The 22885-nt window shown below is 41.4% G+C and overlaps 1 protein-coding gene across 1 annotated transcript; it reads left to right on the top strand.

Annotated features, from left to right (window-relative positions):
• Positions 1-674: 674 nt before the first annotated feature.
• Positions 675-19516, top strand: LOC117524008 (serine/threonine-protein kinase ICK-like). The gene is given in 20 exon segments (XM_034185724.1): positions 675-838; positions 3716-3985; positions 4078-4136; positions 5323-5387; positions 5389-5444; positions 5525-5604; positions 5720-5852; positions 6439-6610; positions 7026-7043; positions 7045-7194; positions 7279-7309; positions 7312-7469; positions 7471-7497; positions 7499-7627; positions 7629-7655; positions 10913-11118; positions 14092-14234; positions 18719-18835; positions 18938-19045; positions 19244-19516. Coding segments are annotated over 19 exon segments (1932 nt in total). The 5' UTR covers positions 675-838; positions 3716-3884; the 3' UTR covers positions 19396-19516.
• The last annotated feature ends 3369 nt before the right edge of the window (positions 19517-22885 follow it).

Genomic DNA, 22885 nt, shown 5'->3' with positions numbered 1-22885 from the left:
CTGGAAACTTGAAACTGTCCATAGGTGTGCATGCAAGGATGTGAATGAATTTGTTTGTCTATATGTGGCCCTGCGACATACTGGGGTCCTGTCCACTGCTGGGATAGGCTCCAGCCCCCCCTGCGACCCAATCTTGGATAAGTGGTTGAAGATGAGTGTGTGTGTGTGAATATAGGTTGAATTTTAATTAAATCGATCAAAAAAAAAATGGAAAACGTTTGGCACAAATGATGATGATGATTATTATTATATCATCATCAGCATCATCAAATTTTATCATAATAAATTATGATAAAATTTGATCATGTACAAATTGTAACTTTTAAATTTAACAAGATTTTAAAAACAAAATTAAGAAGCCCAACTTTTAAAAAAAAAAAAGATGTAATAAATGTATTAACGTGTATAAAACGTTGACAAATCTGTAAGAGCTAAGGAGCTAATTACAATCTCATTTCGGCTTCACATAATTTAATTTAAAGAAAATTAATCTTGAAACATGATTAAAGATCTGTGTGACTGTGAAAACTGTCTGAAAATTGTAGCTTAATCTCTTAATTCTACGTAGATGTTGGCGACAAAATCTGTAATAAAACGTTGATTTCACCTCGCTTCACTCACTTCGCCGCTGTGATTGTTGTGTTGGGGGGGAAATATCGCGAGATCACGAGGGAGTCAGGAGAACGGGCCTAGCTGATTTTAATGTCATTTCATTTGGACAAAGTGGATGTTGCTGTTCTTCTTCTAAACACCTCTGACTGCTCCGAGAAGACGCTTATTGAACGAGGATTACGAACGGTGTGCTATGTGTTGTTCTTGCCGTATTGACGTGAGGAGGGTGAGTGTCGCTGGTTTTATTTGAAGTTGGACAGGAAATCAGTCCAGTGTTTAGTTTAGTTTTTTGTTAGCAGCTGGGCCACAAGATAAACTGAACCACGCCTGCTCCCATCAACGACACAAAGTCATAATTTTACTCCTGAATTAAAAGAGTGGTAGGCATCTGAGTAGCTGCACTTTGTCACGATTTCAGTCGTTGATATCTTTTATCTGCTGGCGATGCTGCTTTTTGTCAGGTGTGACTAAAAAAAAAAAAGATTCTACTGATCTATGTTGTTCTTTCAGTACTTCAAAATGCAGTGGATGTAAGAGCAAAATGGTTTAAAAAGAAATGTTTTTCACACGGTCCGATTTTGTAAATAAATGTGCTTTCTTTTGGTTGCTACTTCGTGTCCAGCGAGAGAGAGAGAAAAAAAATGCATCTCTTGTGTACACTACTGTTATTACCCGCACCAGTTTTTTTTTTGTTTGTTTGTTTTTTCATGTACTCGTGTATCCATGATAGGCAGACCGGGGTAATTCCATACCCTACTTTTATAAATTTGAATATTTTAACCATGTGGAAGCAGAATCAATTCAAACTCATTCTAACAAACAGTCAGTACCTACTAAACAAAAACATAAATGAACTACACCTTTGCACATGCACATAATATTTATCCATTAAAATTACAAAAATCTGAATAAAATTTGGAACGGGGCAATTCCATGCCCCATTAACGTAACAGTAAACATTCAACAATGTCAGAAATTCAGTCATATATCTTTTAGGTCAATCTTGAAATTTAAACTTAAGGAAGCAACAACTTGCAAACCCATTTTAGGTTTCACATTCCAATAGAATATCAAAACATATATTAAAAGATAGATAAAAGTAATTTAAAAAGGCAAAATTAACTTTTTTTTTTATCATTAAATAATATGTGAGTAATCCCTTATCAATTAATGTATTCCTAAGAAATTAATTGTTTCCTACAACCATTGTTACCTCTGGGGTAATTCCACACCCAGGGGTATGGGTTTACCCAATTCACAGTGTTGAGAATATGTCAAATATTTTTCAACTGAGTCTGCAGGTCAAGATATAATATCTATTTTTACATTATTAGAGCCTTTATTTTGAAAACATATCAATTCTGTACAATTATTTGAGAGTTTATAAAACATACTTACCAAAATGCAAGCTTGGGTGGTGTAGTTTTGGACCCTAAAAATATGGAATGTTTTTGTTGTCTGCTCAACTGACATAGTTTTGGCCAGACAGGTTCAAAGGTCAACAGCCAATCAGAGGCCTTGTTATAAAATATACCTGAAATATAACTTTCTCCCCTCCAATCCTAAAGACCCATAACCAGGAGAAAATAAATCTGGTTATGGATTTTCCCTGGGTATGGAATTACCCCGGTCTACCCTACCTAAATTTCAGTAATCACTGAAACTGCACTAGGGTTTATGGAGTCCTGCTACCTTCATGCAAACTGTGCTGACACATGAAGTATCTATCTATCTGTCTATAATATGCATGTAAAATACATGTACAGACTATGGTACACTCAGAAATACAACTGCCATTGTCAAGGCCACACACCTGCAGATTCAAATATTGATCTGGAACCACCTCAAAATTCAGCATATCAACTGTTCTTTGACTTGATATTCCAGTTCAATTTATTTGTATAGCACCAAATCACAACAAAGCTGTCTCAAGGTGCTTCACATGAGTAAGCGCTAACTTTACTAACCTCCTTGAGCAATGACACAGGTGACAGTGGTAAAGAAAAACTCCCTCTGGTGATAATGACGAAGAAACCTCAAGCAGACCAGACCCAGAGGGGGGAACCCACTGCTTAGGCCATTCTAACAGTTACAAGGTTTTTACAGATTGTACAAAACTTTGTTTACAACAGATGAGCAACAAAAACAGAGTCCTTAATTGAAAATACAGCAGAGTCCTTCACCTCTCCTCAAAATGTTCAGAATTTTTTCCTTGCAATTAGCAGGGTAAGTACAGGATTAATGAAGTAGCTATTGATACAATACCGTATTGTACCACTTTATACAATATCCAATAACAAACCACCGTGATTATTGTGAAACATCATGGCATTGAAACTATACAGTTGGCAACTGATGAATGCCAAGCTCAAAAGTTAGTTTTAGGGTTAAGGTTAGGGTTGTGCAGTAGGGTTGTCCATATTTTGCAAAGTTTTGAAATTTAATACTCTGACCCCCTGAATAGGTTCCAACTGATGAAAAAACATGCTGTGTAAAATTTTGTTTGTATAAATAAATTTTTAGAGGTAGCTTCAAAGCATTAAATTTTTTGCTATTTTCTGCTATATAATGCTATACAAACTAAAGCTTAATGGTGCCACAACCCATCCTAAACAACATATCAAAAGTCTTGATGAATCCTCCTGGTGCTCACTTAGAAATTCAGGATGGCCTCCACAGGTTTTTTTTTTCAAGGTTTAGTTAGTATAGTGTTTATATAGCATGAAATAGCAAATTTCAGTGCTTTTGAGCTACATCTAAAAATTAATTTCTACAAAAAAAATTTTACACAGCATGTTTTCTCATCAATTAGAACCTATTCAGGTGGTCAGAGTATTACATTTCAAAACTTTGTAAAATAAGGACCACCCTATTGTGCATGAACCGTGACATTGGGTAGTTTAAATAAATACTAATAGCATAATTAACAACTGTTTGCATGTGGCACCACATCAATAGCAACAGCTTAAGATTAATACAGTTACTCAGTGTGTCCATAAAAGCAGTTGTTTAAAATCTACCATGCTTACCTGATCATGAGTGCATTGTAATTACAGCTGCTTGATGAACTTTTTTTTTTTTAATCTGTCTCTGACATTTACAGATAGCTGGAACCAGGTCTGTGGCACCATGACTCCTCCAGTTCTGCATATGGTCTGTGCTCTTGTCACAGGAAAATCTGGTTGCATTCAACAGTAGGAGGCAATTTTATTCTAGTTTCTACCCAGCTATCACCTGCCTGGAGATGATAATGTTGTGTAAGAAAGAGCATAATGAATAGATACGCAACCATCAAACAGCTCGGGACGGCACCTACGGTTCGGTCCATCCTCGGCCGTAGTCTCGAAACACAGGAGTTAGTTGCCATAAAAAAGTGAGTAGAAGTCCTGTATGTTTTGCTCTTAACATTACCCGAAGAAGCAGGAACTCTATCTACTAAACTTGACAGCGACATTCCCTTTTCAGAATGAAGAGAAAGTTCTATACCTGGGAAGAATGCATGAACCTCCGTGAATTCAAGGTGGGTTTTATTTTTACCACAATGAGAAGGACACTTTAACTGTAAACACCATTTAACCTATGCAAAAAATGACAAAAATCTTGATCAGATGCCTGAACCACCTCAACTGGTTCCAGTAGTTCCACTCTGAGCTTCTTACCGATGTTAGAGCTCCTCTCCCTTCCTATAAAGTGGAGTCCAGCTGTCATGCAAGCTCATTTTGACCAGTTGTTTCTTCTGTCTCATTCTTTCAGTCAATATCCAAAGTTCACGAAGAATGGAATTTAAATTGTGGGTTGTATTACGTTTTGGGGATTTTTTTAAACCTTAGCCAAAGTGTCACTGACATGTGGTATTAGAATCTTAGTTTAAATGTATATCGCATTTTTGCACATCAGATTCTCAGTGAGTTGGGATGGATGGATGAGCAGCCAAGTAAACGTTACACCGTAGCCTGGGATGTAAATGAGATCATTTGTACCAATGTGATTAGCACCTGTCCATTACTTTGATACTGCACCCCATTATTGTTGTAGTTTGCATAGAGTTTCCCTTTGTCATGTTGAATCAGCAGTGTTTATTATAATGTGTATTACACAGAAATGATATGATGACCATTGTACATTGTAGTCCATTTCTCACATTTTTTTTTCACCTTGCTGTCATTTTTTTTTTTTTTTTTTTTGCACAAATTCAGAGTGTTATTGTCTAAATTTTCCTCACAGCGCAGTCCAAAGCAGATCTGAGTAGAAGGTGATTTTTGTGTGCTGTTGGTTTTGAGCTCTGGTCCCGTCCCTGGCTTACACATGCCTTTCCTACACCTTAACAGAGCAAACCATCTGCAGGGCGCATGCTCATCTTTAGCGTTTAATCAAATTATGATGGCAGCATGTCGGCATCATGGCTTCCCCATTACTAAAATTTAGCATGGTGAAACTTTATCATCCCAGTGCATGGAAAATGATGATTTCTCCATCCTGCTTTGTATTACTCTGGATTTGCCTTCCCCTTTAAAAAAAAAAAAATATAAGCACAAATCCTCCTGTAGCAGAATTTACCCATAGTACAATCTGTTAGTTGTAGGGACTTGCTTTGTGCTGCAGTGACTTGTATGTGTTGTCCAGCATGGTTACAGTTACATTATGCTGCTAATAATTACAGAATACCATGTCCCTGTTCTTAATGTTATTTTTTTTTTTTCATTCTTTCAGTCTTTAAAGAACTGAACCATGCCAACGTCATCAAGCTTAAGGAGGTTATTCGAGAAAATGACCAGTTTATACTTTATATTTGAGTACATGAAGGAAAATTTATATCAGCTCATGAAAGACAGGTATGTGTAATTGTTATATTTTACATTACGATTGCACATTTGAAAATGTATATCAGATTTCGATGCGCTTCTTGCTGCAGGACTCGGCTGTTTCCTGAATCTGCTGTAAGAAATATAATGTTTCAGATACTACAGGGGCTTGCGTTTATTCATAAACATGGTAGGTCTGTTTATAATTGCAGGATTCTGAATTGGATGTGGCTCAAGTGACATTTGGTACATTTTTAATGTCATTATTATGCAAATGAGATTTGTGTTTTCTGTGGCTTTGTTAGGATTTTTTCACCGTGATATGAAACCTGAGAATCTTCTGTGCATGGGCCCAGAGCTGGTGAAAATTGCTGACTTTGGACTTGCTCGTGAGATCAGATCTCGACCACCATACACAGACTATGTCTCAACTAGATGGTGAGTGGATGTATTTATTTTCTTATGAACAAAAATATATTAACATGCAGGGTTCAAATTTGCTACTTCACCAGAGGTATCCCTTAGGCAGTAAATGAGCTAAAAAATTTACGGTTGTTTGGAGGATGTACTTTGATATTCTTTTCTTCTCCATTTTATGCCCCATTTGCCGGGTTTACAGTAATTTGGTGGTCTCCTGTAATTATTATACCCCCCTAAACACCAATTTGGGGGGTGTAGATAGAAATCACCCTACAACCTTGCATGTGAGCAACCCTGCTATTGCTATATTCCCCATAAACAAACATTTGGGGAGATACATAGGTGTCACTCTTTCCTTCTGTCCACAAATTTTATAAGAACAACTCTTCCTAAACCGTTTCTTGAGTTTAGGAAGAGTGGCAGCACACTGTATGAAGATGTGGATGATGGAACATAATTCCAGTCTGACATCTTTCTGTCTTTCAAATACATCATGTTGTCAATGACATGTACAGGGGTTTTCTACTTTAATTCGGGTGTTTCATCTCAAAAGTTGCCACTTTTAATAATTACGGATAAGATCTTCTACTTTCTCTTTGACCAGGTACAGAGCTCCCGAGGTGCTTCTCAGGTCCACAACCTACAGTTCACCCATAGACCAGTGGGCAGTTGGCTGCATCATGGCTGAACTTTATACACTCAGACCTCTTTTCCCAGGTTCCAGTGAAGTTGACACCATTTTCAAGATTTGCCAAGTATTGGGGTCGCCACAAAAGGTAACATTTCAAAATTGCAAGAAAAAAAAACACATATATAAATGCACTTTTTCCCAAATGGAAACTTCTTTAAAGTTTTTCATCTAAAGTTTTTAGTTTGTCTGACAGAGGCAACAGAAAAAACAAAAGGATGAGTTACTTTTATGAATGACTGATGCCAGAGTTGGAAAAAGTACCACATACCCTTTTTTCCCTTTCAGAATGACTTTGTAATAAGGTGTTGTGCTAGTTTTGACATTGAAATGCAGCATTGTGCCCAGATCACTGTGAAAGAATGTATGAAATCCCACACACGTGGATGGTCGGTCACAGTAGTAGTAGTCCTGCTACACTGTTTGTGCTACTCTTTTACTTTAGTCATGAACTGGATTGTAGTGTCAAATGTGTAACAGTAAGCGGTGTCTTATTATTACAGAGTGACTGGCTGGAGGGATTTCCAGCTGGCGAGTGACATGGAGTTCCGTTGGCCTCAGTGTATTCCTACCAATCTGAAGACACTCATCCCAAATGCAAGTGCTGAAGCTATCCATCTCATGACAGACCTCCTCCAGTGGGATCCCAAAAAGAGACCGACCTCTGCACAGGTATTGCATGATCTAATCAGCGGCATAATTCTTTCCAGCTTTTGCAGCTGATATCATCATCATTCTAAATTTTGTCATCCGCAGGCTCTCAGATACTCTTACTTTCATGTGGGCCAAGTTTGGGGACTCCTCAGCAGATCCTGGAGCAGGGCAGAACTCAGCCAGGTGCTGTCCTACTTCAGGCACCTCCACAGCCACAGCAGGTGATGCAGCAGCAACCCCTACTGCTGAAGCCTGTGCCGCCACCACAGGCTCCGCCTCCTAACCAACACTGCCCCCCCATCACGGCCTCTTCAGCAGAGGTCAACCCTCTCGTGGATCAGTATCTTCCCAGACGTCACTCTACCAACAGCACACGAGGTTGGTTCGAGAGCAGCAACTGAAGCACGGTGTGAAGTCGGAGCAGAGCGAAGGATTGCCGCAGAGCCAACTCTCCTTACCTGCTTGATAAAGCATTCAGAGCAAGGTTAGCCTAGGCTAATAACTCTTGGGTTTATTTTGCTTCAGTATCTGTGTTTTTTTTTTTTTAAAATCTTTCCTGACTTGTACTTATAATTGTACGCTATATTGTTCCTTTTTACTCCAGTGAATAGATGAATCTTTAATGTAGTAAAATATAAGATTCTTAAATGGCAGAGGAACACATATGGCTACTCACACGGGCAAGACAGAGAGCATAAAATTAAAAACAAGTTCAAGAATTGATAATCTATGAAATAAGACCAAAGTAAACACAAGAACAAAATCATAATACAAGGTCCTGTCCATAAAGTATTGTACCTTTTTTATTTTTTCAAAACTATATGATTTCATTCATAGTTTTTACGGTCAGACATGCTTGAACCCTCGTGCACATGCGTGAGGTTTTTCCACGCCTGTCGGTGACGTCATTCGCCTGTGAGCACGCCTTGTGGAAGGAGTGGTTCCGCCCCCTTGTCGGATTTTCATTGTCTGGAAATGGGCGGAATGAAAAGGACTTTTTTTTCCATCAGAAGTTTTTCAGGAAGCTGTTAGAGACTGGCACCTAGAAACCATTCGAAAAATTTATCTGGCTTTCAGTGAAAATTTTACGGGCTTCACAGAGAATAAGGACTTTAACTACAGGTTTAAGGACCCCTTTAAGGACGGTCGGTGCGCCGCGCTGCGAGCTGCGACGATGCGGCACAAACCACTGGATCATTTCTAAGCTGATGGCTCTGTGGATACGAGACCGTCGTGTGCTCTTTCTCTGGTTATCACAAGACCTGGACATCAGCCATTTTCCGGCAGATTTCACTTTTAACAAGAGATTTTGTCATGGAAAGCCGCGCAAGCACACGACGGTCTCGTATCCATCGATCGAATTCTCCTCTCCAGTACTCTGGAATAGACCTTATCAGGGAGGCTGAGGAGTGTGATCCCCCTGTAGTTGGAACACACCCTCCGGTCCCCCTTCTTAAACAGAGGGACCACCACCCCAGTCTGCCAATCCAGGGGCACTGTCCCCAACCGCCACACAGTGTTGCAGAGACGTGTCAACCAGGACAGTCCCACAACATCCAGAGAGTTAAGGTACTCAGGACGGATTTCGTCCACCCAAGGAGCCTTGCCACCAAGGAGCTTTCTGACCACCTCGGTGACTTCTGCCTGGGTGATGTACAAGTCCGTCTCTGAGTCCCCAGTCTCTGCTTCCTCTTCGGAAGACGTGACGATGGGATTGAGGAGATCCTCGAAGTATTCCTTCCACCGCCCGACAACATCCCCAGTCAGGGTCAACAGCTCCCCACCCGCACTATAGACAGTGTTGGCAGAGAGCTGCTTCCGCCTCGTGAGGCGTTGGACGGTTTGCCAGAATTTCTTCGAGGCCGACCGATAGTCCTCCTCCATGGCCTCCCTGAACTCCTCCCAGACCTGAGTTTTTGCCTCTGCAACCACATAAGCTGCAGCACGCTTGGCCTGCCGGTACCTGTCAACTGCCTCCGGGGTCTCACTTACCAACAAAGATAAGTAGGACTCCTTCTTCAGCTTGACGGCAATCCTTACTTCTGGTGTCCACCATTGGATTCGGGGATTGCCGCCGCGACAGGCACCAGAGACCTTGTGACCACAGCTACGGGCGGCCGCATCGACAATGGAGGTGGAGAACGTGGTCCACTCGGACTCCATGTCTCCAACCTCCCCCAGGATCTGGGAGAAGCTCTCCCGGAGGTGGGAGTTGAAGACCTCGCTGACAGAGGGTTCCGCCAGTCGTTCCCAGCAGACCCTCACGATACATTTGGGCCTGCCAGGTCTGACCGGCTTCCTCCCCTCCCAGCAGATCCAACTCACCACCAGGTGGTGATCGGTCGACAGCTCAGCCCCTCTCTTTACATGAGTGTCCGAGACATGTGACCGAAGGTCAGATGATACAACTACAAAGTCGGCCATCGACCTCCGGCTCAGGGTGTCCTGGTGCCACGTGCACTTTTGGACACCCTTGTGCTCGAACATGGTGTTCATGATGGACAAACTGTGGCTAGCACAGAAGTCCAACAACTGAACACCACTCAGGTTCAGATCGGGGAGGCCGTGCTTCCCATTCACCCCCCTCAAGGTCTCACCGTCGCCGCCCATGTGGGTGTTGAAGTCCCCCAGGAGAACAGTGGAGTCCCCAGTCGGTGCACTATCTAGTACCCCTCCCAGGGACTCCAAGAAGGTTGGGTAGTCTGCACTGCTGCTTGGCCCATAGGCTGAGACAACAGTGAGAGACCTGTCCCCAACCCGAAGGCGTAGGGACACAACCCTGTCGTTCACCGGGGTCAACTCCAACACATGGTGACTGAACTGGGGGGGGGGGGGGGGCAATAAGCAATGCTACCCCACCTCACCACCTCTCCCTGTGAGCAACGCCAGAAAAGTGGAGCGTCCAGCCCCTCTCCAGTAGTTGGGTACCAGACCCCAAGCTGTGTGTGGAAGTGAGCCCGACTATCTCTAGTCGGTACCTCTCAACCTCCCGCACAAGCTCAGGCTTCCTCCCCCCCCAGCGAGGTGACGTTCCACGTCCTAACAGCCAGAGGTTGTGAGCGCAGACCGGGCTGCCGGGCCACCCGCCCTCGACTGCCACCCAGTCCTCTCAGCACCCGACCCCCATGGCCCCCTCTGCAGGTGGTGAACCCACAGGAGGGCAGGCCCACATCGCTGTTTTGCGCTGAGCCCGGCCAGGCCCCGTGGCCTAAGGCCCGACCACCAGGCGTTCGCGCGGGGGCCCCAACCCCAGGCCTGGCTCCAGGGTGGGGCCCCGGCTCCGCCATACCGGGCGACGTCTCGGTCCTTCATTTGTGTCGGCCATGGGAGCTTCTGAACTGCCCTTAGTCTGACCCGTCACCTTTGACCTGTTTGCCAAGGGAGACCCTACCAGGCATGTTTTTTGATAGTGGGATCAAACTTGAGCACCTGGAGGAAACCCACACAGACAAGGTGAGAACATGTAAACTCCACACAGAAAGGACTAGGTGGGAAGCGATCTCACCACAAAACCACTGTGCTGCCCTGTTATTATTTGTTTTAGAAGAAGTGGCTACTCTGCATTAGGAATAACTGACTTGGCATAGATGTTATGTTGCATCGCTAATTACCTGCAAGAATCAGAGCAACTTTCTGTATTTCTCACATTACATGTTTTACTGTAAGTCATAATTTAACACACAAATCCTACTTGGAGAAAAAGTAACACTGTTCAATTTGTTTGTTGTTTTACCAGATGCGACAGGAATCGGAGAATACTAACCCACTTAGCTATCAGGTGAACCCTAAGGGAGGGCTCCGCCGCTGGGGTCATGGCACAGGACTCCAAAAGTGTGACGACTGGGATGACAGTGACGAAACTGAATCGACTTCGATAAGCATTCTTGGCAAAAAAAACTTCTCCGCAGAGAAGTTCAGACACGGAGAAGCCACACTGAGCAGGTGAGGTTTAAAATCATTTGTCACAAAGTACCATTTAGCCAAGTCAGATTCAGTGATATCTGCACTGCATAGTACAGCAGATAACTGTAAGAATCATTCAAATCCGCTTACAAGCAGCAAAATTTGACTGTGTATACCTTTTGGTACATATTGTAGAAAAATAACTTTAGCCATTTGAATTTTCAATAGGGGGCCAAGTAGGGGTCAGTTGAAGAACTGCACAGGGTCAAAATTAAAATATGTTCCAATCATATTGAAAGTGATACCACATTATGTATCTGATGACAATGATTCCAAAAAGGTATAGTTTGGACTATCTATATGTTATGTGCCGACGCGGGTTGAGGAGCGGACCTGCGTCTGACTGAACCCAGCGCTAAATAACCAGAAAGCACTTCCAAAAACAAAACATTTATTTCCCTTTCGTGCAATAATTGTGTACAACATAAAAGTGCGTTTGTCTGGCGGAGTGAAGGACGGCACGCTCTCCAGCGCCCAAAGGGATCGAAGCCCGGCGCTTCTGGACTCAAGTTCACCGCCAAACACCCCCCAGGTGGACATGACAAACTGACTCTGTGAAGGATAGAAGAGGTGAGGTAAGTCAACAGCTACAACTAATATCCTTCAAAGGCACACGCTATCAGCAACACATTCAGGTCTGACTTTAAGCTTTATGTAAATGAGCAGCTTCTCACAACAGGTGGAGGATCATCACTCCGCACGCCATGGCCGTGAGAAGCTAGCTGCACAATTCTCATCAATGTTCAAATATACTGCGTAACAAAATACCAAATTCCTATTAACACTTATTCAGACAATCAATCACCTCTGATGTGTGCTGACAGCATGTGTCCCTCACCCGTCCTCCTTCACAGGCACGATGTGTCAAACCCAGGCGCGGTCCTCAGCGTCTCACAAACGAACGTCACAAGGTCGAGTTCCCGGCAACTCCGCTCGAACCACTCATGGCCCAAATGCAGAACGCCATCTCACCATCCGCTTCATCTGAAAGTCCCCAAGTCCGCACGTGAGCATCATCCACAGGTGCTGCGAGTCATTAGGCCTGCACATGAACATCCTCCACAAGTGCAGCCAACAATGTTGATGAGGGTGAAGGACTCCTCTGCCAGCACCTTCTCCACAGACAAAAACCAGTTTGCATACCACCTGGAGAGCAAAGAAAAGAAAACAACACAAAAACATCCAGCCAAACCCCCCAACACACAACACTATAACTGAATGTTCTGGAGTTATGGGGTAAAAACAGCAAGAATGGCAACAAAGGTCAGTTTTAGTTTGTACAGGGATCAAAAGTTAAAATTGCTCCAGTTTTGGTCAAACATGGTGCAAATTATTGGTTGAACTAATAGGATTAACAAATGGAATAGTTCTGACTGTGTTCAGTGTTTGGTCTCCAAAGTAAAGTCAAAGAAAGTCAACGTCCATTGGATTCTATGACATGTGGCATATGTTACCCCGTAACATGATAACTAAGCATGACACATGGTGCAAACTATTCCTTTTTAAAATCCTACTAACTCAACCAATAATTTGCATCATGTTTTACCATAATTGGAGCAACTTTAACTTTTGACCCCTGTACAAACTGAAAGTGACCCTTGTCGCCATGCTTGCTGTTTTTACCCCATAACTCCAGAACATTCAGTCACAGATAGTCCAAACTATACCTTTTTGGAATCTTTGTGATCAGTCACATAATGTGGTATAGATTTCGATATGATTGGAACTTTTTTTTTTTTTCCTTATGCAGTTCTTCAATTGACCCCTACTTGGCCCCCTATTGAAAATTCAAATGGCTGTTATTTTTCTAAAATATGTACCAAAAGGTATACACAGTCAAACTTTGGTGCTTGTAACCGATTTGAAGGATTCCTCTGCAAATATTCTGTTATTTGCTGCACTAGCAATGACAAAGTGCACATGAGTTTTGTCCAATATATATATATCTGCACTGCCAGATCAGCAGTGTGATTATATGGTATCTTGTCCATAATAATGATTACAGCACTTTTCAAACAACTGTTAGAAAGTCAGTACAGTACGGCAATAAACTGTGGAATTAAACAACATATAACTGAGAACAGAATTAAAAAAAATGGTATACACAATGTCACACTGGACCTCATCTTCCACCTGGTGCCCAGTGCAGGTATCATCACTAGGTTCCCATCCATCGTAGTTATTATTTTTGCACCCATGTCCTCTACATCATGATACTATTTTCACTCGTGAACACGTCAGTCTAAAAATGAGGTGTCATCGGGCACAAAGCTGGTCCATGTAACATCCATCACCAGGAAGCATTTGTACCGTAGACCACAAAAACCACATCTAAAGTCCAACTCTGTATATAGAATGCAACACCCAGACGCAACGTACGTAAGTGGGTTTGCAACACACACACACACACACTCACTGCTTATCAGCAAATATGCAGTCACTGCACTGCAGTGGTGTATTGGTATGGTGGCATATTATGATATCTGTGGCTGTTAATCTGTGGTGTTTGTGAAAGAAAAAACTATCTCAAGGCCACCACACTGACTTGCTGCTGAATTGCTTAACATCAGTGAGTTATGTTGGTTGTTGTGGGTGCAGACCCATTGGTACTAATCCATTAACGTAGCAGAAATCCTTTCAATGTATCTGCTTTCTCAAGACCACAGTGCTGGGTGTCTGGAACAGTCCGATTTAAAGCAAAGCGCAGGTGCAACTCTGATTGATTTTGATTTTTGTCTTTGAACTACAACAAGCCCAGGCCTATTGAATAAGGTGAATGTAATCCCTTTGTTCTGGAATTTCCTGCCGATGAAATATACAGTAATGGCAATCAGACACGCCCCTAAATGGATTTTCGACTGCACAGCGTGTTTTTACGTCCATGGTCAAAATGGCGTCCTCTGAGTGCTTTGCACGGTTTGAATTGTCATTGAATGTTCTTTGTCTTCTTAGATATGGAAATGTTTTGGATTTCAGCAAATCTAATAGCAAGGAAGATGCACCATTAAACCTAAACAAGCCTACAACGTACCAAGAACCATCAAGAACAGCCTCTGCTAAACAGCATTACTTGAGGCAGTCAAGATATTTACCAGGTAATACATGTTTTCTTACTGAAAGGACACAATGTTTTTTTTGTTTTTTTTTAACAACCTCAGTTACATTAAATGTTGTTAGCAAACTGAAATACTCACATTTGTAAATGGCAGTGTATTAGAGAAATACAGTAGCCTATTAGCGTATGTTAGAATCCTCAAGCAAAGTGGCCTTGGTAACCACCATACCTAGGTTTTGCAAATGAAAGAAACTCACAAGCTCATTTCAAGCTACACGTCACGTCAACCACACCTGTTGCTAATTTCCATCAGTCATGTGTCAGTATGATCAATTCCTGCAACACGTCCAATCATGCGTTACCATTAAGGAGCCTCTTCACACATAGTGCGAATACGTACAACTCAGGGCGACTCACGGCGGTAGAGCTCGTATGAGCGCACCACGAAACATCGCGCAGACGGGCAGGCGTGCACGCAACAGTGTCTTTCAAGCAGGAACACAGTGCGAGCTGCTGCAGCTTCTTGCACTGTGTTCCATGGGACGAGGTGCACTGCTGATGTGGAGGAAAATAAAAACCAGCTGTATAATTAGTGAATATCAGTGGGTTGATATAAATAATACATAAAAGGGGACACAATACAGAAGCCCGCAGTTAAATAGTCCTGGTTAAATAAATAGAAAAAAAATGCCATGGGATTCAAACCCACACACTCTGATTACCAGAGGGAAACTTTATCACTGCGCTACAATCACTGTCTTGTAACAGGAGCGTGAAAATGGCTAAAATCAACAAGCAGATAAACCTATTTTCTAAAAAAGAAAAAAAAAGTGCTGTGATAATTGACCAAACGGTCAATGGTACGCCATATTTCTGCTGATACATGACTGAAAGTGCCACATTTGTTGCCCTGTTGGCTTGTCCTGGTTGTGTGGCGCACCGCTCACAGCCCTCACAGCCCAACATGCGTGTCCTGTCAGATGTGGCATTCAGATTGTCTGCTGCGTGTCCGAACGGACTGACGGTCCTTTTCTCCTGCCATTGCAAAAGAGATACATGTTTTTAGATATTTCCACCACAGGGCAAACATGCGGTGTCTGTCAAAACATGGGACATGTGCTGCAGCTGTGATGTCCAGAACTGGAGATGTCTCACAGCTGTGGGCAGCCAGCCACGCCCCCTGTCCTGTCAGTGCACAGACCAAGGTGTCACACTGTGATCAGATTAGAGATGCCTTGCTTGAGGGATGGGGGGCATGTCCCACACACATGCACACGTGTTGTGGGAGGAGCGACACTCTGGAACGCCACATGTGAGTTCGGCACCCTTCACAGTCGTGGGGTACTTAGACAAATTTCACATCCACCTTGACAGTGATTGTCTGCACTGCAGACTGTTTTCGTGATGACAGTACGACTGGCCACACATTTTCTAAGTGCCATGCGAGCGGTGTTAGCTGTTCGTGTGTGTCAGTTGGAATTTGGCCGACACCTGCTACAAGAGGGTTCGATGGGCTCGCACAGTGCACACTCTGTCTTTCCAGCCGCTGGTGTGCGCATATAGTTGTAGCAACAGGTGTACGAGGCAGCTGCAGTTCTGTACCTTTTGCACACGATTCCTGCTTCATGCGCACTTTATGCCCAAATCAACCTAATTCACACTGGGCCTCATGTATCAATGTTGCGCACTTGTGGCGGTAAATTTACGGCATAAACTTGAAATACACCAAAGTCCGCCGTGACATGTATCAAGCAGTGCGCACCTGCCCAATTTCTGGCGTACGCCTGACGTGATCTTGATAAATGCGGCTGGTGGAAACGATCGTAATTATAATAAACATGCCCATAAATATTCAGACTCCGCTTCAGACACACCCTCATTTTACGACATGGAAGCCAGGAAGACGGCAAGGAAAAAGAACTCCACCAATCACGACGCGTGCCAATAGAGTGTCAAAAGCGGCTGTCGTATCAATTGTTTTGTAGTATATAATCAATAAAGTGTTACAGTGGTCCCTCATTAATCGCTGGAGTTACGTTCCTAAAAAATAGCCCGTAATACGCAAAACCGCGACGTAGTCAGCGTTATTTTTACAATTATTATAGACATTTCAAAGCTGTAAAACCCCTCACTACACAGTTTATACACTTTCTCAATCAGGCATGAACATTTTCTCACTTTTCTCTCGTGTGTAAACACTCTCAAAGTTCAATTCTTAGTAGGAAAATAATACCAAACTGTTTTCAGGCCCCAAACATTTGTTTGAGAAATAAAAATAGAACGTTTTCCTATAAATAATTATGATGGCATTTAGAACTACAGAATTATTTTAACGATCACGAATGAGGTCGGACACATAAGAAATAATAATAGTGACTGACCAGTATTTCACAGATCGGGCCTCTGCGTCGTGGCGCTGCACCTTTTCCACTCCATCTCGCTGCAGCAGGTGTTTGTTTCCATGTGACAAACACAGTTATGAGTAGTTATTGGCGCTCTTTTCTCTTTCTGGGCAACAAGATTCTAAAAAAAAAAAAAGGCATGCTAAATTGGACTAAATACTCCGCGAGACTCCGAGGCCACGACAGTGTGAACGGCGTTATAGTGAGGGACCACTGTATTCTCTTTTCACATGTCAATAATTCTTGATATGTGGATATTTGCTCGCTCAATAATAAGACACGCCTAATCGTCAGATGTCTTTATTTTTTAAATGTATTCTGTATTTATTTTATTGTGACAACCGAATGGAGAGGAGAAAACCTGGTTGCAGCACGGGCGAATTAAGGGAATGACGAAACTACAGTTGTTATTATCAATTTCATTGTCTAAAATGATCACACCACATGAAGTTAAGCTCAGCACTGCTCTGGCTCCAGGCTCGAAGTCTGGAGAAAAGGGCGTGCAGCGCTGTCTTTGCAGTCAGCGCTGTAGCCACGGATCGTGCTCCATAACAATCCTGCAAAGGCGGGATTTGTATTGATTATTATGTAGTATAATCAGGAAAGTGTTATTTATGTAACATATGCATTGATTTGTATAATGGCACTGTTTATCATGTTGATCATCTTCATTTTTATGTGGATTCCAGCGCTGGTTCATTTTGGTGTATAATTTACACCACATCTCGACCTGGTGTATATTTTCAGCGTAGCGTACGCCAACGACCACATTGATAAATGCCAAGTAGCGCAGCCGTTTTGGCGTACACCCCATATACGCTCAAATATCGCCGACGCAACGTTGATACATGAGGCCCATTATGTGTGAAGGGGCCCTAACCAGTGTCCTTTTAATTTACTTATGGCATTTATTGCTTTTGTGTCTTTATGTTAACAATATGATTGGGGATAGACTCATCCACACACTGCATTTTACAAATCCTAGGAATAGTGGACGAGCAAATGAGCTCTAAATGAACTTGCACCTGCATTTTTTCCTGAATTTTAATATTGCATTGTGTAGTTATTAGCACACTATGATTTTATGTACACAACTATCTTCTAAGACTGGCACAGCATTGGTTCAGGTTCAAATATTTGAAAAAAAAAAAATAATGAGCTTACCATAGTTCTTAAAATGTTTTGTACAGCTAACATACCAGCAGTTTAAAACAAATGTATAAGTAGGTCACTTGTGTTAATTGTTGTTGTGAGCGTATAATGGATTTTTTTTTTTTTGCATGACCCCATTGGCTGTTGCAGATAAATTCAAAAACAAATTTTTCAAACATGTTCTTTCTGTGGCAGCACGGTGGCTTAGTGATTAGCACTGTTGCCTCACAGCGAGAAGGTTGTGGGTTCAATTCCCGTGGCCTTTCTGTGTGGAGTTTGCATGTTCTCCCCATGATTGCATGGGTTTCCACCGTGTGCTCCGGTTTCCTCCCACATCCAAAGACATGCGGGTTAGGTGGATTGGAATCTTTAAAATTGTCCGTAGGTGTGTGTGTGTGTGTGTGTGTGTCTGTGTTTGTCTATTTGTGGCCCTGCGACAGACTAGCGTCCTGTCCTGGGTGTACCCCGCCTCACGCTCTATGACTGCTGGGATAGGCTCCAGCCCCCCGCGACCCTTAATTGGACTAAGTGGTGGAAGATGGATGGATGGATGTTCTTTCTGTCAAACAAAGTGATCATTGAGGATGATTACAGCACTTTGGATTGCTAACAGTGTTTTAATATGACTAGGGTTGTGAAAAGGTGACCCTGTCCTTTAACTTTAGAAAAGTGGAACTTGATATAACCAGTGATTGGCTTTAATAAAATAATAGTGTATCTGCAGTACAGTATATTATTATAATAGGTGATAAAATGTGCGCGTCATTGTCTCTATCATTTTGTATGACATTTATTTTGTGAATTTTTCATTTGTGTACTGTATTATCTTTACTATTAAAGCTTTTGGGGGTTTTTTGTTTTGTTTTTCCTTCCTCTCTCATTGTTTGCATTTAAAAGTATGGGGTCAATGGAGGTTAAGAGCTCCAAATACTTTTTTTTTTTTAATGCTTCCATTTTTTTCTTTCCCCAGGCATTACCACAAAAAAGCATGTGACAGTAAATTGTACCAAAGATGTTGCTGGAAGCCATCTTTGGGGGAACAGTGGTATTCCCTTTGGAGGGACTTTACCCAGCAGAGGCACTCATGGTAATCAGCTGGAATATCTTACTTATGGACTTCTTTGTAATCCTGTACTGTATCCACTGTTTACTATATTCTGATTTATTCTGTTTTTGTTTCAAATATCAGGCACAAGTACGCTCCCAGGTGGATATGTACCATCATTCCACAAGCAAGATGCTGGATCTGCTGGTCGTAGAGGGCATCAGCGTCCTTCAGTGGAATCAACAGCATCAAGTAAGGACACATTCTAGGAATTAGTTGTCTGTTTATTTAATTAATTAATTAATTATTAATTATCATTATAGAATATTCAGCACTCAAACTGCTATAAACGTTATCAATTTCTCGTTCCTTAATTTAGTTCCCAAATGAGTCCATTGTATTTCTTCAGTGTTGCTATGTGACAGTACGTGTCCCTGCGTGTTGTTTTAGATTATGCAACGTGGCGCACTGGGAGGAACCGGATGAACACCTCTACCAATGTGGTACTTGGCAACAAGAGCGGCTCCGGTCTGCTGCCTCGCCCCCCTGTGCAGGGCATCCACGGGCGAACAGACTGGTCTGCCAAATATGGGCACCGCTAGTGAGCTCCTGGTGACTGTTTAGCCACAGCCTGCACGAGCTGCAGTCAGGTCAGTTTTGGAGAGTGACACATTTTTGGAGTTTTGCCTCTGTACATTCCAATAAAGGAGTAGAAACAATCAAGATGTGCTTGTAGTGTCTTTAATTCAAGGGTTGAACCAAAATATTATGTTACCCATTTAGGAACTGAGTCCAGTTGTATTGCCTTCACTTTTCAGAGCCCATATGCAGTGTTGTAGTATTCGATATCAGTCATGGTTTTGAGAGCAGTCTCAAGGCCACTTTTTGAAGGGCTTAGTTTCATCTCAGACTTGACTCCATTTTCTTGTCTGAGCCTCAAGCACAGATTTTATCGCAAGTCCAGTCAAGACAACAACAGCTGTGATGGGATGGTAAAACCTAGAAAATTACATATTCAGTGACTTAAATGTTTATTTATCCAATCTGTGACTTGTTTAAAGGCAAATGGTTGCAAAAGTGATGATTTGGATTAAATATTATCCTTGTGTTTGGTTGTCCATTTAATTGTGGCCTCTGAAAATGGAGCCACCAAATATAAAAATGGCTGTAATTCCTAAATAGTTAATGTGATGTTTTTGTTAAACCCTTTGAAATAAAAGTAACAACACAACATGGACATTTTGACTGTTTCATTTAAGCTCTGTTGTGGTTGTGCACAGACAAAACTACAAAAATTGTAATTAATTAATTTAATTTAATTAACTGTCCAATTACCTCCCGACCTGACTGTATCTGCACATTGAAACACTGTTTCTCATCCAAAAAGTAGACCTAGCTGTTTTATAAACATTGTGTACATATATGCTGCACAGCAATAAGTTTTGTTGAATTTTATGTAATATAGATGTGGTGAGTTGTAAAATACTTGTGTATGTTCATGGCCAAATGCAACCAGCCTAAATTTCAGCAAACAACTTCAGATTTGCCTCTTAACATTTTGTTACTCTGTAATATGCTTTAACTACCGTCCTTCTGATAGTTTACATGTATCACCAGTTTTATGTTGGATCTTACGCTGAGTAGTGTCCACCAACATGTTTTACAAATGTATGAAAACATCACTGTAACTTATGTTGTTTTTGTATATTGTGTTTTTATATTCTTTGGCATTTGGTTTCATCATCCTGGCCTGATCAGTCTGGCAACTCTTATTTATGTTTCATATTTTTCGTTTTTGTTTCCTGTGAAATAAGACAGTGTATTCAACTGTGGGAAGCTGACAAAATTTGCCAATCTGTGTCAATTCCAAAATAGCCCAGAAGGTACAACATGTTATTACAACATTGTACAACATTACAATGTTGTTATTACAACATGTTGTACCTTCTGGCCAGAGATATTAAGTGTAATTAAAGTTTTCCGTGGGTACACATAATGTTAACATGCCTTTTTTTTTTTTACTGATTGGTGTGACTGACTTTTCCTTTAAGTCTTGAAATAATATACCTTTACTTACCTCTATACCCATTGTTTCATGGGCAACATTACCAACATTAATGTATGCAGGCACAGATACAGTAAATTACATACTGATGTTTGTGTTCATCTTATCACTCACTCATCTTCAACCGCTTATATGGGATCAGGTCACGGGGGCAACAGCTCCAGCAGGGAACCCCAAACTTCCCTAGTACATTTCCATATAATGTTCTACTGTAGACTGAAAATAAAATTCTGAGGGGTTGAAGTGTACACAGTAAACGCCTGTGCAATGATGAAAGAAGAAAATGTATGTTCCCCAAAAACATTACTGTTAGGTGGCATATAAGAAAGAAAACTACGTAAAAAGCACCAAAATCATAAATACATGTAAACTAGAGCACCATGCTCGTAGGGTGCAAACCTCAGCCAACACTAGTTTCCAATTCCACAAAATTTTACCTTGGAAAAACTTTCAAGGTCAAAGTCCTGTTGCTTTTCATATGAGCTAAATTAGATGTGATCAAATATCAGGAGTATGTATTTAGTTCACGCACTTGAATCAAAGTTTTTCTTGTGATATTGTCAGGTTTATTCTTTTCACATAATTTCACAGAACTTTTTTTTAATCTTTGCTATGCACAATTTGTCATTGCTTTTGGCACTTGGATTTTGACTGATAACTAAGATAGACAAACAGGCATAAAATTGGAGCCTCCATCCAATTTTGGTGGTGTGGGTAAATAACAGAAAAATGAAAGTGATTTAAGCTTTCAATATTAAATTGAAATTGAAATGTCCACAAAATCCACAGGTTGGAACAGATCCGGATCAAACTTTGTCAGGCAATCGTGAGTGCCAGTCTGCACCTTGCTTTCAAATATGAGTGATTGGGCCTTGTTTGATTAAGATATAATGTCAAATATACATTAAACTCAATCCTGTCTCTGAGGTCTACAGACAATTCCTTTGACTTCATGCTTGGTTTGTGCTCTGACATGCACTGTCAACTGTGGGACCTTATTTGTAGACAGGTGTGTGCCTTTCCAAATCACATCCAGTCAACTGAATTTACCCCAGGTGGACTTCAATTAAGCTGTAGAAACATCTCAAGGATGATCAGTGGAAACAGGATGCACCTGAGCTCAATTTTGAGCTTCATGGCAAAGGCTGTGAATACTTGTGTGCATGTGAATTCTGTTTATTTGTAAGAAATTTGCAAAAATCTAAAAAAAAAAAAAAAACTTTCCACATTGTCATTATGGGGTATTGTGTGTAGAAATTGAGGGGAAAAAAAAATTTCATCCATTTTTTTAATAAGGCTGTGACAGAAAAAAAAAATGTGGAAAAAAGTGAAATGCTGTGAGTACGTCCAGATGCACTATATAATCGTATCCCTGTCTGTCCACAATCCACATCACCTGTCATCATCAAGTTAATTCATGCATATATATATTAAGTGCTGTTTATTTAATACTAGTGAATCTGTGCCTGCTTCAGTAGTTTTTTGTGTTTCCTTGTTTATACCAAATACAACATGAAAGTACTCATGCAAAGTGCAATGTTATTTGTTTTTACCTGAGTGTAAATCACACGGAGTAAAAGTCGCACCTTTTAATGTCAGATTTTGTGCATCATTGTACTGTACTTATAATGATTGGTGTTTATTCTTTTATTGTTAGTTTATTTGTTTGAGCTTTGATTCCTGGGAAAATCCTTTATTATAATTATTATTTATAAGGAATGTGTGATTTCAGTGTATAAGTCATACCAGAGTAGAAGTCACAGGACCTCGCAAACTGGTTTAAAAAGCGCAACTTACTGTATACCTCATAAAATACAACATGCCAGCTGTGTGTAGCTGCAATGTGTGGCAATTCACCATCCACCCACTTTATCAATAACAGTACTGCCAACACTTCTGTTGAGTAAAGTGATACGCGATCTGTCACTGTGACAGCGTTCAACCCCGGTGATGGTAAAAGAACTCTTAGTAAGGACCCACACTGGTATGTGACAAAACAGCTTTAACTCATTGTCAAATGGCGGACA

This window comes from Thalassophryne amazonica, chromosome 13 (genome assembly GCF_902500255.1).
Source record: "Thalassophryne amazonica chromosome 13, fThaAma1.1, whole genome shotgun sequence".
NCBI lineage: Eukaryota > Metazoa > Chordata > Actinopteri > Batrachoidiformes > Batrachoididae > Thalassophryne > Thalassophryne amazonica.
This window is presented reverse-complemented; position numbering and strand designations above follow the sequence as displayed.